The sequence below is a fragment of the Acinonyx jubatus genome, chromosome F2 (genome assembly GCF_027475565.1).
Source record: "Acinonyx jubatus isolate Ajub_Pintada_27869175 chromosome F2, VMU_Ajub_asm_v1.0, whole genome shotgun sequence".
Taxonomy (NCBI): domain Eukaryota; kingdom Metazoa; phylum Chordata; class Mammalia; order Carnivora; family Felidae; genus Acinonyx; species Acinonyx jubatus.
In genome coordinates this window covers 64062675-64079726 of record NC_069394.1, presented here as the reverse complement: position 1 = coordinate 64079726, position 17052 = coordinate 64062675, and the positions used below count along the sequence as shown (strand labels likewise).

The window sequence follows — 17052 nt, the reverse complement described above, 5'->3', positions numbered from 1 at the left end:
AACAGCACGCTACCTCTGTGTTACAGCCCAAGGTGGAGATTGTTTTTGACTGGATTACAGTCCTTTTGCAGAGCGTTAATGGGATCTCCTTGTGATTTGAATAAGTCCCACAGTAAAGCCACCCATTAACTTCCTTTCGTACCCCTTCTCTTTTTTTATCCTATGCTCCTAATTTATAGAAATACTTAAAAAGTGCTCTTTTCCAGATTTTTTGACACATTCAGGAATCTGCTGACATCGGAACAAAATGGTGCTTTAGCTACATACCAAACAGCACAACTCACCTGTCAGCCACTGACATTTAATAAGCGCTCAAAATGTGCCAGGCACTGTGGCCTTTATCATTCATCAGCTCATTTAATCCTGTGACAGTGCTATGGGGTTGATATTCTTACTATTTTTGTGCTATTGAGGACAAAACTGAAGTTTTACTTCTGTTTAAACTTTCTTTTGGATGGCTCCTATTTAATAAAAGAATTAAAAGCATTTTAACAACTTCTTCTGCCTTAAAATGTACTTTTTAGTCTAGATACCCATTTTTAGAATTTCATGTCCCTCAGTTATTTGACTGTAGCCATATGCATTGCTCTTGGTTTTGGATAAATGGAAAAGTAATTTTCAACATTTTCCATAGCTTGGCTTCTCTGACCTCTGTGCAAAATTAAAACCATTCTAGAATGTATCTGTGACTTTATGTAAGAGTTCAAATGTTAGGTTTTTATAACATGAGCACCATAGAATATTTTATTGTAAAACGTTTCTGTATCTAATGTTCTTCTAATGATACCACACGGCCATAACAATTACCATGACCCAGCTGGTGCTCTCCTGTATTGCAAAGCATCATCCTACTTATCTGTGATATCTGGGGCTCCTCTTCCCACCCCAAAATGGTGACAGATGTGAGCTGTGATCCTCTCTGTCCTTCACAGCCACAGCAGATGTATGCGGTGGACAGTTCTGATGGATTGTTTTGTGCTGGAGTATTCCTTTTGGATGACGGTTTAGATACAACAGTGAATTTACTAGATAATTTTAACATTTGAAAACAGTATAGGAAGACTTTCCTATGGCTTTTGGTGTGTATTAATTTTATATTGTTGCAAAATAAGTTATCACACACCTAGTGGCTTGAAAAAACTGCCATTCATTAGCTCATAATTCTCTAGGTGAGAAAGAAGTCAAGGTGAGCAATACTGGGTTGCCTGCTTAGGGTCTCACAAGGCCAAAATCAAGGTTGTGGGTTGGGCTGAGGCTGGGCCCTTATCTTAAGGCTCTGAGAACAAATTCACTTCCAAGCACATTGAACTTGCTGGCAACTTCAGTCCACAGAATTCAGTCCTCTGTGGCTGTAAGTGTAAGTCCTATTTCTGTGCTGACTGTTGGCCAGGACCACTCTCAGAGAGTCAGCTGACTTGGGATTTAAATTTCATATACAAAATCCATTCACAGCACTACCAAGATTAGGATTTGATTACAAAACCAAAGGATGGGATTCTTTTTTTTTTTTTTTAATGTTTATTTATTTTTGAGAGAGAGAGAGCGAGCGAGCAGGGGAGAGGCAGAGAGAGAAGGAGATACAGAATCCTAAGCAGGCTCCATGCTTTTAGCTGTCAGCACAGAGCTGGACGTGGGTCTCAAACTCGCAAACCAAGAGATCATGACATGAGCCGAAGTCGTACATTTAACCAACTGAGACACCCAGGCGCCCCAAGGAATGGGATTCTTGATGGGGTGGGGGTAAGAGGACATGTTTAGAATTCTGTCCACCATATGGGATATGAATTTTTTTATTTTTATTTTTTAGTTTTTAGTTTTTAGTTTGCCTTCTTGGAGTTTCAAACACACTGGTTCTCTGTGCCTGAAAAGCCACATTCCAGACAGTCTGTTTCTTATATATTAAATCATTATTATTCTGTCTGTTGGATATCTTTAGGGTCTCTTATATTCTCTTTGTAGTTAAAACTACTCTAAAATTTTCCATTTGTGTTTATTAGAGGTCTCAGTAAGTTGAATAGTTATTAAGTATAGTTTAGGTAAGCTATGGACATTTGTTTCCTAGGATAGAGTAAAATTTAAATAATTTTGGGCTTTGCATATGTGAAAAAATGCATGCTGAAATGCACTGCAAATATTTTTTTATATTTGAGACTCCTTCCATAGCTGCTTGATGAAAGCATGGTACAAATAGACTTTCAGAGGAAAAAATTAACTTTTTCACTGGATTTCTATTGCAGTGAATTTGTGTCATGGCTGTTGGAAATTGGAGAGATTCACAGGCCTGAGGAAGGGGTTCACTTAGGACAAGCATTGTTAGAAAATGGAATCATCCACCATGGTAATTCTTTTATGAAATTATTAATTATAAAATATTAAAAACTAAATTATTCTGTTTATCCACAGATTGTATGATTTCATTAATCAGTTTAACGTAGAGCAAATCACCACATTATAGGATGCTTATGTGTTTTTAACAACATATTTGAGTGACTAATAAATACAGAACTACATTTCAGGGAGTATGGGGTATGGTGATATATTTGCTAACTTTAACACGAACGACTACAACACAGGCAAGAATTAGAAATACAGGTAAGTGCGGGAGTGTGGAGGAAGGAATGGCAGGTTCTCACTGGAGTATTTGGGACTGCTTCATGAGGGAAAGGGCATTAAGGTTGCACAATGTAGAGAGTAGAACTCTCACAGGGACAGAAAGACAGAAGGATGTCCCACCCTGAGGAATGGTATAGGTGCTCAGGCATGGGAGTGAAAAAGTTCATGGTGGCCTCTTCAGGAACTAGCACAGAATGTCACATGGCAAGAGAGTATACTTCATGGATGAATATATGGAGGGAGGATGTGGTGAGAAAGGTAGGCACATCTGATCCTCTGTGTCAGCACAGAGCCCGAAGCGAGGCTCAAACTCGAATTGTGAGATCATGACCTGAGCTAAAGTCAGACGCTTCACTGACTGAGCCACCCAGGCACCCCAAGCTTGAAGAATTTCTAATGCAAAATGTGGGAGAAGAGAAAAAGAGGTAATTGTGAATAAATACGGCTATTGAGCTAAGGTATTTCAGTGTTCATTTTTGTTTTTAATTAGAGTGGGGTGAAAATGAGCTAGATTCTCCCAGTTTTTCCCCACTGCACTGGGTGCCACCGATGTAATGTGCCACCTCTATCCAGATAGAAATCATCTGGAATTCCTTTTTATCCCTCATGCCCTCAAACCCTGTGAACTCTACCACCAAAATAGGTCCCGAACCAGACCACTTCTCTCCCTTCCAGAATCCCACCTTCCTCCCAAGCACCATCTTCTCTTTCCTGGCTTCCACTTTCGTCCACCATCCCTATGGTACTCCTCTTCAGATAACAGCTGAAGAGACCTTTTAAAACAGATGTAAGATCAAGGCATCCTCCTACTTATAATCATCTACTGGAGTCCCATTAAACTCAAAGAGAAGTCCAGAACCTCTTACCGTGGTCTAGATCTCTTACCATGGCCCATACGGCCCCACATGATAGGGCACCTGACTTCCTCTGTGAGTCAGCACCTAACTCATTACACTGTGGCCACTGCAGCTTTCTGTCTCTCCCTTGAACACTCCAAGATGACTGTGTATTTAGGAACTTTGTTCTTGCCATTCTCATTCAACAATTATTTATTAGTTCCTAATATACGCCAGGGACCTTTCTAGGTGCTAGAGATACAGCAGAAAATGAAATGATAAAAGTCTCAGTATTCATGACTCACGTCTTCAATGACATTCTGACTCATCCCATTATTCCAATAAACTGCGTTTTTAATTTTTGAAATTTTCTTCATGAACTTATCACTCGCTAAAATTATCATGTTATTTTATTTATTTATTACTTCTCTCTTTGTCTCCCATACCTACTCTAGCCACCAATCACAATATAAGTACCATAAGAACAGGAGTCTTGTTAGTTAATATATAGTAAATACTTGGAGTGCCCATCACATGTAGATGCTCAATAAATATTTGCTCAGTAAATGAATCAATGAATAATTATATTTTGAGTAAACAGATAATACCAATAAATTATATATGATTTTGTACTTGATTCTTTAACACTATGAAATCACCCTTTAGCATCTAGTATGCTAAAAAGCATCATCCAAAAACTTATAAGTAAATATCAAAAAGTGTTGAGCTACATGACTTTCCTCTCTGCTGCTGCTTTTTCCTTTCATCAAAGCCCACGTCCGAGTGTATACTTGGGTCAAGAAGGGAATGTGTTTTGTCCTGTCGTCCACTGAAGCTCAAGTAGGTGGAATGTAGAGAGGTTTTGCATACAATCACTGACCTTCAGAAATCAGGAGATTCCTTTCTCATTTAGACCGCGTACTTCCAGGGACTATGTATTACCAATAGAACAAAGAAGGGAAAATCTGTTTATGATCACCTTGGTTTATTTTTTTCCTTACCAACTCTTTCCTTCATTCTGCATGTAAGATACTCTGCTAGGTGCTCTAAGGTATGTAAACATGAACTAATGACCTTTATTTCTTATGGTCTAGTAGTTTTTTTAAGCCTATCCTTTTATCCTCTTCACCAGGCAATCCAGCTATTGACCTATTTCCTTTCAGAAAGGCAGAAATCTAATAGGATGGGAAAATTAACTTTTTTTGTTTTGCAGAGAGCACTGAGAAGGAAAAGTATTGGTTAACACTAGCTGCTGTAACAAATAAGTTTCAATCTAGTGGCTTACATTCTAGAAGCTACTTTGTCACTCAGGTAAAGTCCAGTCTTTGGTAGATGAGGTTGGGTGTTCTCCCCCACACAGGGTTTTGGTGTTTGATAGAGGCCCACTGATCTTCAGTGCAAGGCTCTTAAAGGTTGCCTTGAAGGAGTGGTGGAGTTTTGTTTTGTTTGTTTTAAATGGGCCTGTACACTTTCCATTGTGCCTTTTGTGTGCATGCCCTTGGGTGCAACTCAGTTATGTGGCCACTCCTTACTTCTTGCAAGAGAAACTTAGAAATGTAGTGTAGCTGCATGCTCAGGAAAGACAAAAGCTAAACCAATTTGTTAAACAGTGATCCAATTTCTGCCACTGAGGCATAGCTCCCAGATCAATATAAGATCTATGGAATTATATTAAAGACAGAGTAATCATTATATAAACTTGTCGGTGTTTTATGATGATGTCAGCATGTAATAGTCATAAAAATAACTTTCAAAATTTCTATTTCAGTGGAGGTTTTCATGATTGTTAATTTAAGTTGTTAATTTGAGTGACTTCAAACCATTATGAACTAGAAATAAGAGAAAAAAGATCTTAAAGTTATCAACAATTGATGTTGCTATTTAAATTTGTTTAAAAGATTGTTTAAAAAATGCAATATTTTTTACTTCTATGGGATTATTACTATTTATTTATTTATTTATTTGGAGCAGGGGAGGAGCAGAGGGAGAGAGAAAATCTTAAACAGGCTCCACACTCAGGACAGAGCCCAACTGTGAAATAATGACCTGAGCTGAAATTAAGAGGCAGAAACTTAACTGACTGAGCCACCTAGGTGCCCCAGATTATTACTATATTTTAGAGTTACACACTAATTTTGTCATGTTTTCCTGTTTTGACTATGAGGTATCTTATGATAGATTAAAGTGTGTTACAGATTTTATTTGCAAAGCCGGAAGGAGTTAAGGTGTGGGGAGAGGATGTCCTTTGAAAGGAGCTATTAGGTTATTTTCAAGCCATCCTTCCACTCTTGCTTTCATCTTTCATCAAAGGTGATCTAGGAATTGTATGATAATTAGTTACTTATTTGCATAGTGCATTGGGTTCTGGAAATTGAAGATATAACTCTTATGGGTGGAATTTTACTGACTTTACAATGACAAAGCTGTTATTACTTTGCCTGAAGTCATGAACAACTACTCAAACATGTTCATGTTAATTTTAAGTTAGTACAAAGTAGAGTTGAAATAATATTTATTAAATATCTTTATGAACAGTCTTTTTGTGTCTTATCTGTTCTTCAGTTCAAAACTGCTGGAAGCTCTTGAAGGAATTACAGAGTTCCATAGAGAGGGAACCACCCTTATTTATTCTGTTAAAATGCTTCTCACAATATTTTTTTAAGTTTTTTTATTTTGAGAAAGGGAGAGAGAAAGAGAGAGAGAGAGAGAGAGAGCAATCAAGGTTGGGGCAGAGAAAGTAGGTGAGAGAGAGAATCCCAAGCAGGCTCCACACTGTCAACACGGAGCCCGATGCAGGCTGAAACTCAACGATCCATGAGTTTGTCACCTGAGCTGAAATCAAGAGTTGGAGGCTTAACCGACTGAGCCACCCAAGAGCCCCTCTCACAATATTTTTAATTGCTTCCCTCTAATGAGAAAAAACATCAAGAACATAAGATTTTTTTATAAGGGATATCAGAATGAGAGAATTTCAGTCCTAATCAACTTATCCCCCAACTCAGACACCACTTTTCTCCAATACCATTTTGAAAAGGAAGAAGGAGATAAATTCTGGATTAAAATTTATTTTGAAATTTCAAATGCAAAGTTTGAAATTATAACAATTGTTTGTCGCAGTTTGATTTTAGTGGCCTGTACTATTATTGTTATCAGGATTTGGTCAGTGGTGATGTTAGATTTGGCATACAGAATTTTTGTTGCTAAAAGTAATCACCCTTTTTAAGTGTCCGAAATTAACCTGTACAGACCCCCCACAACTAGGGGTAAGAGAACATATTATGCTATTTCACATTAGTAATTTTATTAGAATGGAGAAATATGAGCCATACATGCTAGTTTTATTGGCATGTGGTTCCAGCTGCATTCTAGTGGAAATAGAGTTCCTAAAATAAAGTTGAATGGACCATCTGTTTTAAAGAGAGCATGCAAAAAGAGTTGACTGTTATTGCCATCATTCACATTGCTTATATTGTTGAGAACTTCATAAAAGCAAAGCCCAGCTATACCAGGAATTATTGGGTTGAGGCAGCATATGCTTTCTGTATGATATGCTGATAATACTTTCTTGTCTGAGTCTACTATTTACATTATAAATGCTTAAGCAAGAATTCAGAGACCTCATTCATTATATCCGGTGGTGTGTGAAGTTGGCTTGTACAAACTTAAGAGAGCTGGTAATTAAATTTCTTAAAAATTTGCAAGCTCGTTGTGAGGCACAGCTATTATTAAAAATTAAATAAATAGTACATAAATTGTATTAGAAACGAAGTTCATAAATTATTTTAAAAATCTTTTAGTGTTTATTTTTGGGGGGGGGCGGGCAGAGCACAAACAGGGGAGGGGCAGAGAGAGAGGAAGACACAGAATCCGAAGCAGGTTCCAGGCTATGAACTGTCAGCACAGAGCCTGATGTGGGGCTTAAACCCACGGATTCCAAGATCGTGACCTGAGCGGAAGTTGGATGTTTGACCGAGTGAGCCACCCAGGCACCCTGAAGTTCATATATTATTAAAACTCATCACTTCTTAATTGTTGTACTACATTTTGTATGTTCTTGGTGTTATTTTTCTTCTATCTGTTATTGTTGGTGTTATATAAAATCTATTATTTCTGTGTGATGGAAATCGTAAATAATAATGTATCACTGCTCGTCTAACTCTGCGTTCAGTGACTTTATTATGGTAGTTTGAAATTGACCAGTGTGGGATTATTTAATACCACAGAAATTAGTGAATACTACAAATCAGCACTTCTTTCCCACCATCAAGAAAGCCAGTTGTTAAACATTTACCAGGGTATCCCTAGTAATATCACTGTATCGCATAGTTGCTTAAAAGATGGCATTAAGCAACCTTCCCCATAAGATAACTTGAACTCTCAACAACTCATAAACCCATTTTCCATGTTCAAGAAGTCGAGGGAGTGCAGTTGAGTGCAAAACTATTCACTGTTTTTTTTAAGGCAACAGCTAAGAGTTGCAAATTAACCCAAGATGAGTTGTCAAGGCCACAAGAGTTTGCCATACAACAAAGCACTCCATTTTGAATAGAATTTTAAACCACCACTTCTTTTATTGTGGCAGGAGACATTTGGGCCCAATGTTTCCTTGAATTTTGAAATATCAAGACAATCCTTTATTTCAATGAATCTTAGGAGATAAAAATGAGAAGAGGTAGATTGCTGAGAAGAAATAAATAACTGGTCTTGAAACAAGCCATAAGATTTCAAAATATGTCTCTCAATATTATTTTTCTTTCACACATGCTTTTTTCTTTTTGGCTTGATCTGGAAAAAAAGATGCCAAAAGGCTGTGTTGTCTTTCTTTCTTTGGCAGCAGTCCTGTGTCGATCTGATGGCTGCAAGCCATGCACATAGTTTGGATAGGTTGGGGTAGAATAGCTGAAACTTCACGTGTGTGTGTGTGTGTGTGTGTGTGTGTGTGTGTGTGTGTGAGAGAGAGAGAGAGAGAGAGAGAGAGAGTTAAGTCGTTCGGCTTCCTTCTGGATTCACCAAATGTAGTTCATGGAAATTAATTCTGACAACTTTTTCTCCCCCTTCAACATTTTTAACAAAAATAAAGGTCAAAGTCTTCCATCTAATCGTGAAAATAGAGCTTGTTGCAGCAAATTATCTCTTCTGCAAATGTTGCATTCCCTGTAAATAAAACATTTAAATATAAACTCTTTGAGGTTTAATTTGAGGTTTTTTCTTTCCCAAAGAAAGTCTTTGTTAGACTGTGTGTAAAATAATTTCTCCTAAAAAGAAGAAAACTTGAAAGGAAGTTAAATAGGAGTCTTTATGAATATGAAAGTCTTATCTCAAGGATGAAAGTGAAGGATGACCGTTCTCATTTCTGCTGAGAAAAAAAAAATAAATGACATGTAAGAATAGCATTTCTCAGCTTAAGAAAACTGTTGAAATTTTGGGTAAGTTACATATTGAAATTATATAATCTACTCCAGAGTTCCAAACACAGGATAAATGGTCAAGATTGGTGTATGTGTGGTCTTGGCCTGTTTGCTGTGGGGTAAAACAGATAAATACTAAAATTCACTTCTAGGACTCAGAATTGAATTATAACCCACGAATTAGATTATCTGCTCTTTAAAGGGCGCTATTTGCTTGACTTTGTGGCATTGTGGAGAAATAGAAAATACAACTTTGTATATTTATATAAATAAAGTAATACACTATACACATGCAGCACACTATGCTAGTTGAATGTTGCTAAACTTTATTTCCTAAATCATTATATGGAAACTATAAATGTATCATATAACAAAATCTTATCATGAATCTTACTGAAATAGTATTACTGTGTTAGGAAAACAAAAGTTTTTAGTAAAACTCCAAGTTTCAATGTTTGGGAATTTGTATTTTATAAATTTGTTTGTATTTGCCACTTTTTTATATTGTCAGTATTTTAATATATTGTTTCTATGTTCTTAGTTACTGATAAGCATCAATTCAAGCCAGAACAGATGTTATATAGATTTCGCTATGATGATGGAACATTTTATCCAAGAAATGAGATGCAGGATGTGATTTCAAAGGTAACATCCTCTCCCAGAACCTTTTATCAATAGCAGAATTCATGTCATACTTTACCAGGATGAAATGCTTTTGAGAGACTTAAAAGAATTCTTATGCCATAGAAAATGGCATAGGTAAGCAAGCCTCTCAATTCTTCTTGCTGTTTAAAGAGTTTTAGGGTTCAATCACTTTTTTTTGTTCTCTTCTGTAGTTCTAAATGGAAGTAATGAAAGTGCATTACTCAGAAGATCGTATATATTCAAAACAATGTCACATGTAGTAACAAGTGGCCATTATACTTGAATAAGTTAAAAAATAATGTAAATATATAAAATTTATGTGACAGATTTGTTTGCACACTTGACAAAATTTATATTGACATGTAATGAATGTGTAGTATGAGGTATTGCTACATAGATTTATTTTCTACTTATGTCTGTAAATTTTACATTTTAAGAAAAATAGTTTTAAAAACCCTTTTTATTGTTTCAGTTATATAATTTTTCTGATGTAGTATAATAGTTGAATAACTTTCAAATTGGTAGAGATTATACAGTGATTCCAGAATGTTTACAGTGGATTTATTTGTCTTAACAATTTCATTGGTCTGTCTTTTGAGTGATCTTCCTTGTTTTTGACATATCTTTATTTTATAATAGGGAGTGAGATTATATTGCCGTCTCCATAGTCTGTTTACTCCAGTGATACGGTGAGTCTGATTTCTAACTTTTGGACAACTTACAGGGAAATATTTATGTTACATATTAGGTAAATATCCTTCAGTTGGAACCTCTTGGCTTATTTTGTTTTTCATCCGTAAGTGAAAAGTTTACTTTTAAAGATTATTTTAAGTAATAACTTATCTTAAAATATTCCTAAATTTTCTGAGGCTCTATTTATGCAGTTTCTTCCATTCTTTTTATTCTGATTTCTAAAATTATTTGCCATTAATTCATACTAAACTACAGGTTTGATAATGAAATAATCCAGAGTTAATATTTAGTAAGTAATAGTTGACTGGGAGAGGATTTGGAAATACTATGATTACTGTATATTGGTTTTTTTTTCATTAAATTGTATAATCGAAACTTGGATGTGTATTTTCATAATATTTCCTTCTAATACTTTTTTATCCAAAGAAAAGATTTTGTACTTGAAAATTAAAAATTATTTTGGAGTTAATAAGTAAAATTTTATAATTTTGTTCTCAACCATGATTTTCCTTCTGAAGAGATATGCCTGTCTTTTTGCAGTGGAATCATAATTAATTTTCAGTTTATGTCTTTAAAAAGACAGCAGAAAACTGAGTTTTTTATTGTTACTAATAAAAATGTTCAGGAGTATTATTGTATTCTTGTAACATATACACTTAAAGAATGTAGTGTAATGTTACACTAATTTCCAATGGGCAGATATCATTCAGAGTTTATTAACTGAAACTTAATATTCACATAGAACAAAAAAAATGGATGTATTATTTCCACAATGAATGAAGAGGCTTTTCAGTTCATGGCTATGGAATCCAAATGTTTGATGTGCCATGTTTCTATTTTTCATTCTGGTTTCCAATTCCAAAGAAACTCAGAGCTTAAAAAACAAACAAACAATAAATTCAGAAGTTGCTGTTTACGTGTAATGGAATGCCCACTAATGTTTTATAGAGAACATGGTGCAGATCCTGGAGGAAGAAACAGAATCTTGCCCATCACTTCTGAAAGTGCCCTGTTCACGTTCACAAACAAGTTTTGTGAAGTGAAAAGAAGTGAAAACGAACCCATATTTATGGATTCTCTGCTAGGTTTCTAGCAGACACCCTGCAATTATTTTGGATAACTTAGTACTAAAAGATGGTTACTTCACTCAGTACTAATTGGCTACTTAAATTTGTTTTCCTGCTAAACTAATAAAAAGCAATAGTGGTTACATTTTTCATGTCACCTATGTACCTAGGTACATTTTGTATGTGAGAAAATGTACTCTGAAAAGATCTCTTAGCCGTAGGGGACTTCTTATCAAGAAGGTTATCTTCCGTACGAGCTGATATGAAGGAATTGTTCTTTGGCTAGAAATGACAATTGTTTATGAGTTGTCAAGGGAGAATTTATAGGGAAAAAAAGCCATAAAACGGATGGAATGTATGATAGTCATGCTTTTAATATGTGTGAACTCTGCTTACAAAAAGAAAAATTGCTTGGGTGAAGAATTCACAGGCCCACATGTGGTTTGTAATAGACTGAGTGCCCTTTTCCTTCTTATTGATGCTTATGGAAACCAAAATGAAATGGGTACTGAGGTATCAGAAACATGGAGATAGATTTTAAAAGAGTTTTTTAGTGTTTATTTATTTTTGAGACAGCGTGTGGGCTTCTGTGTGGGGAGGGGCAGACAGCGGGGGGAGGCAGAGGATCTGATGTGGGGCTGCAAGTCACAAACCGCGAGATCGTGACCTGAACTGGAGTTCCATGCTTAATCAACTGAGCCACCCAAGCGCCCCTAAAAGGATTTTTTAAAAAAAGAATCTGCTGTGATTACTTGCTAACCTAGTGTTTTTATTACTAAAATCTCAGAAATTTCAACCATATTTGAGGGACTTTTTTTTTTTATGAAAGTGGATAAAATGAGGTAAGCATTAATTGTAAATTGCTGACGGGCTGAAGAACTGTGAACAGAGCTAGTAATTATTTATCACTTCAAGTTGTTTGAGGTTCGGATCTTTTGACATTTTGAAAAGACTGTCATTTTCCCTTTGATCCAGCCCTGCAAAATGAATGAATTATAGATTTCTGCCCTTGGGGCCCCATTCTGATCAGGAACACTTTGTTGGTATCTAACTTAACTTTGAGTGATTTCTCAGATCTGAGAAGTCTACTGAAAGGATAGGCTGATGTACAGTCAGCTGGTTCCCTTGGTTCCCTGGGGATGTGGTGTCACTTGTCCGTGCTCTGATCAGACAAAATGAATGACAGGGTTCTCAGCATGTTTACCTCAGGACAGCCTTGCTATCTGCCACTGCAGCTGAGCTGAACGAATAATCTTCTCGTGCGAATCCAGCCTTCCTGGAGAATTCAGGAATAAAAGGGTTGCTTTATTCTCTACAGTTTGAGGACTTGTGTGTGTGTGTGTGTGTGTGTGTGTGTGTGTGTAGAGTCTATCTTGTTTTAAGGGAAGAAGTTCTATTTTGTTATTCTTTTATTAATGAGCTATTATATTTCTAGCTATGTTATTATCAGATAATAAAACAGTAATAATCTACTTGGTATATAAGAAAATGTCAAAGAAGAAATGTCCTGCTTTGATATCATTGTGGGTCTCTTCTGATATGAGCTAATGGAGGAGTTTTCAAGTGTTATATATACCTTGTAAACCTCTCTTATTTGCACATAATTTGGACAATAGGTTCAGATTGTATAGAATCTTCTGTTGCACACTGATATTCAATGAAATGTTTTCCTGCGCTTACTTGTCCTCTTGCTTAATGGTTTTGGCTTCTGTTTCCTTTGTAGAGATAAAGACTACCATTTAAGAACCTACAAATCTGTAGTCATGGCCAACAAACTGATAGACTGGTTAATTGCACAGGTAAATAGATAAATAGAAGTTGCTGAGTTACTTTCACTGCTGCTTTAAACTTTGAGATGGTTTAGGAACTTTTTTTTAATCCCAGATGGGACGCAGTGAGATACATTGGCCAAGTGTATACAGCTGATATGAAGCAGAGGTAGGAGTTGAATCTAGGTAATCTGACTTCAGAGTCTTCAAACTTGATTTTTATGTTATATGGTTTCTCAAGAGGAAGATGTTCCTATTTTTAAAATATCAACTGAGATCCATCAAGAAAACTAAGTGTAATTTGAGTATCACTGAAGTGTACCTATTCACATACACTGAACTTTCATGCAAGTGTGTATTCTATTTTGAAGTTAAGATTTTAGATTAAACCAATTACCTTTAGATAAAAACTAATTCACATATCCAGTGGGCTTACTAGAGTCAGAGCCTTTTATAACATTGTGGTCAATATGTGTCATTGGAATTGGTTCTGTACTTGGTATCAGAATTAGGGTTTCACATAGAAATTATAATCTCATAGAATTCCCATGAACTTGTACTATATGTTGACTCTGTGAGAAAACTGAAGAAAGTTGCTTTGTTTTGAAGCAAAATTTGGTGCTTAATAAATAAAGTTCTGACTCCATGGAAATCAATGAGCAAACAATATTTCTCTTTTTGGCTTTTTTTTTTTTTTTTTTTTTTACTTTTCAAGTGTGAGCATTAGAAGAATAGAATAAGCTGCTCAAAAGCTGGACCGGGTTGCAATTATTTTTTTTCTTCAGATTTTCTGAAGGGTCTGTTACAATAATGTCTTTAGAAATTCTATGTAGTAGAAATTGGGACAATGGACTGGGACTTCGGTAACCTAGCATCTGATGATGGTTCTGCTGATACATAGTTTTGCAAAGTTGGACAGGTCACTTAAACTCTCTGGATTTTATTTTCACAAGTGTTTATTACTACTTACTGGAATTATTATCTAACAGAGAAACAGGCACAGGGATATTAGAATAACTTGTTAGGACTAACAACAGATACTTTAAAACAAATGAGTGGACAAAACATACAAAACATGCATTGTAGGTGAATGATTAGAAGCGTGAAAGCAAGGATGAAAATAAGCACAGAGTTCAGGCAACAGTAAGGGGCCAACCTGACTAGGAAGAAATAAGATGAGACAGCACTTTATAACCACAAAACTTACAACTGTAAGGTTTATACATACATACACACACACACACACACACACATACACACACGTATTCGTATATATGAATATATTCTTAATATGAATTACATACTTAATATGAATAAACCGGAAGTTTTCTAGATAAAAACATATGTGAGATAAAAACGTATGTATTGGGCTTTCTTTATTGCTTCAGTTGTATGATCTGATTATTTTCTCTGCAGGATAGTGACAGAGAAGCTTGCACGTATAGGCTCAGGCAGACAACCTACTTTCAGTGTCTTACAAGTCATCTGACAGTAGTTGATTTCTTTAGGTGTCCTTAAAGAACAAGGCCAGGAAAGTGACAGCATGCACAATGATTTTTCATTAATTTTATTTAGTGTGTTTTCAGTATTTGGTTATTTTCTGGCTGCACAGTTGGTGTACAGGATTGAAAAAATAAGAGAAAGGGATCATTTGTAGTAGCAATAAATTTAAGTTAACATATATTTTCATATTTAAACACTGTGGTTTTTCTCAGGAAATATTAAATCTTTGCTTTTCACTTAATGTCAAAAAAAGGTATTTTCATAATCAAGTGGATAAATATATCTATCTATGAATCTATATAGATATATATCAATTAGGTACATTCTGGGCTTACAAAAGTAATGTATGGTGTAATAAATGAATGGCTTTGTCAGTGTCATGCTGGGAATGTCAGATGAGTTAAAGACAGAACAAAGCCTTTGGTTGCCTATTAAGTTGTGGTATATTTTTATGTGGTTAACAGGGGGATTGCCGTACCAGAGAAGAGGCAATGATATTTGGTGTCGGACTCTGTGACAATGGATTTATGCACCATGGTAAGGGATTTTTATCCTAGGAGCTTACAGATGTATTTCACTGTTTTGTTTTTGTTAGGACCCTGGGAGTATCTCAGTATTAAGGCATTTCAAGATGAACCAGCAAAACTGTGCGAGTCTTGCCACTTGTCCATGCTGGATCACCACATCTGCATTCAATTTCACCACTGGTGCCATTGTTACATCTAGTTACTATTATCTACCAGTTGCCATGACTTCCCTTCTGTTTTTCTAGACTGATTCCAGAAAAGCAAAAGCTTCAACTAGAAGTTTTGTTTTTTTTAAAAATAGCTTTTTTTAAAAATTGAAATAATTTTAGATCAGACTTGTAGTTCTTTTGAATGCCGGTATATTTTTAAATAATTAAATAAGGGACACCTGGGTGGCTCAGTTGGTTAAGCATCGGGCTTTGACTCAGGTCATGATCTCACAGTTTGTGAGTTCCAGCCCTGTGTCAGGCTCTGTGCTGACAGCTCAAAGCCTAGAGCCTGCTTCGGATTCTGTGTCTCCCTCTCCGCCTCTCCCCGGCTCACACTCTGTGTCTCTGTCTCTCTATCTCTCTCTCCCCAAAATAAACATTAAAAAAAATTTTTTTAACGTATATTTATTTTTGAAACAGAGAGAGACAGAGCATGAACGGGGGCAGGGTCAGAGAGAGAGAGGGAGGCACAGAATCTGAAACAGGGTCCAGGCTCTGAGCTGATGGCACAGAGCCCAACGTGGGGCTTGAACTCACGAACCGCGAGATCATGACCTGAGCTGAAGTCGGACACTTAACCGACTGAGCCACCCAGGCGCCCCCTAAAAAAAATTTTTAATGATTAAATGAGAACCTATATGGTGGGTAATTATTGTTCTTTTTAGAAAAAGATCTTTTATTTATTTGTTTTAAATGTTTACTTAGAGAGAGAGAACAAGTGTGTGAGTGGGGAGAGGGGAGAGGAGAGAGAGAAACCCAAGCAGGCTCCTCACTGTCAGTGCACAGCCCGACGTGGGGCTTGACCCCACCAACTACGAGGTCATGACCTGAGCTGAAATCAAGAGTTGGACACTTAAACAACTGAGCCACCCAGGCACCCCGAAAAAATGCTTTTAAAATTATCTCAGAGGATAAAATTCTAAATCTCTAGAAAAAATCTGTTTCATTTTGTCTAGTAATTAAAGATTTTCTTTCTTGTTTGATGACTTCATTCCCCCTAAATTTATAAAAATAATGAGACTTAGTTTTTCCTCTCTGTTCATACCTTCTTACAGATTCCACAAACCCAAACAATCTTTTTCACTGCTTTTATATGTTTATAAACAGATACTGGATAACACTTCTGCCTGTTTGTCAGTTACTTTCAGAAGATTATCACCTTTTTTACGAAGAAGGAAGGATAGCAAAAGTTTCAGTGATGTTGAGAGCATCTTTGGTTAGCATACATTCATTTGGGAATTGCATTATATCCCACTATCTCTAGAACACTGTATGAGTTGTGAAAGAGAAATACCAGTCCATGAAGAACAAACTATTGAATGAGGAAAATGACATTATTATAAGGACTTGAAACTGTAGTGTCAAGCTGAAAACCTTCAAATATTCTAATTGTTTTTCTCTTTAAAGCATCGAGGAGCAGTAATTTTATCTGCATATTTTAAAATATTGAATTTAAAAAATACTGAGTTAAAAACAAAAGTTTTCTCTACAAAAGTCTATGTTGGTAAAGCACAACCAATTGGACTGCTGCCTGGCCTTGCTGGTGTCTTCCTCACTCCTGTTAGACAGACTGTTTGATGGAGGAAAACAGCAGGAGCAAAATACCATGTACATTTTGGGAAAGTGCTTAGATCACATAGTCAAGACCTAACTTGATCTCAAGTGTATTCTCATTTGTATTGTCAACTGTGACTTGTGTCACTTTTTAATTTGCGGTTGATAGCTTCATTTGGCAGCCAATCTTCCATTCAAAGATCAATACATACATCATCCAGTCAACAG

At 36.0% G+C, this 17052-nt stretch overlaps 1 protein-coding gene across 3 annotated transcripts in view; it reads left to right on the top strand.

Moving 5' to 3' along the window:
- Nucleotides 1-17052, top strand: part of PREX2 (phosphatidylinositol-3,4,5-trisphosphate dependent Rac exchange factor 2) — a 292149-nt gene that overhangs the window by 119955 nt on the left and 155142 nt on the right. For all 3 annotated transcript variants that reach the window (XR_008292620.1, XR_008292621.1, XM_053208257.1), the window contains exons 11-15: nucleotides 2238-2338; nucleotides 9399-9502; nucleotides 10142-10191; nucleotides 12986-13061; nucleotides 14999-15071. Coding sequence is in view for 1 of the 3 variants with exons in the window: in XM_053208257.1 (XP_053064232.1) it covers nucleotides 2238-2338; nucleotides 9399-9502; nucleotides 10142-10191; nucleotides 12986-13061; nucleotides 14999-15071 (404 nt within the window). In the remaining 2 variants the exon portion in view is untranslated. The remainder of the gene's footprint in view (nucleotides 1-2237; nucleotides 2339-9398; nucleotides 9503-10141; nucleotides 10192-12985; nucleotides 13062-14998; nucleotides 15072-17052) is intronic.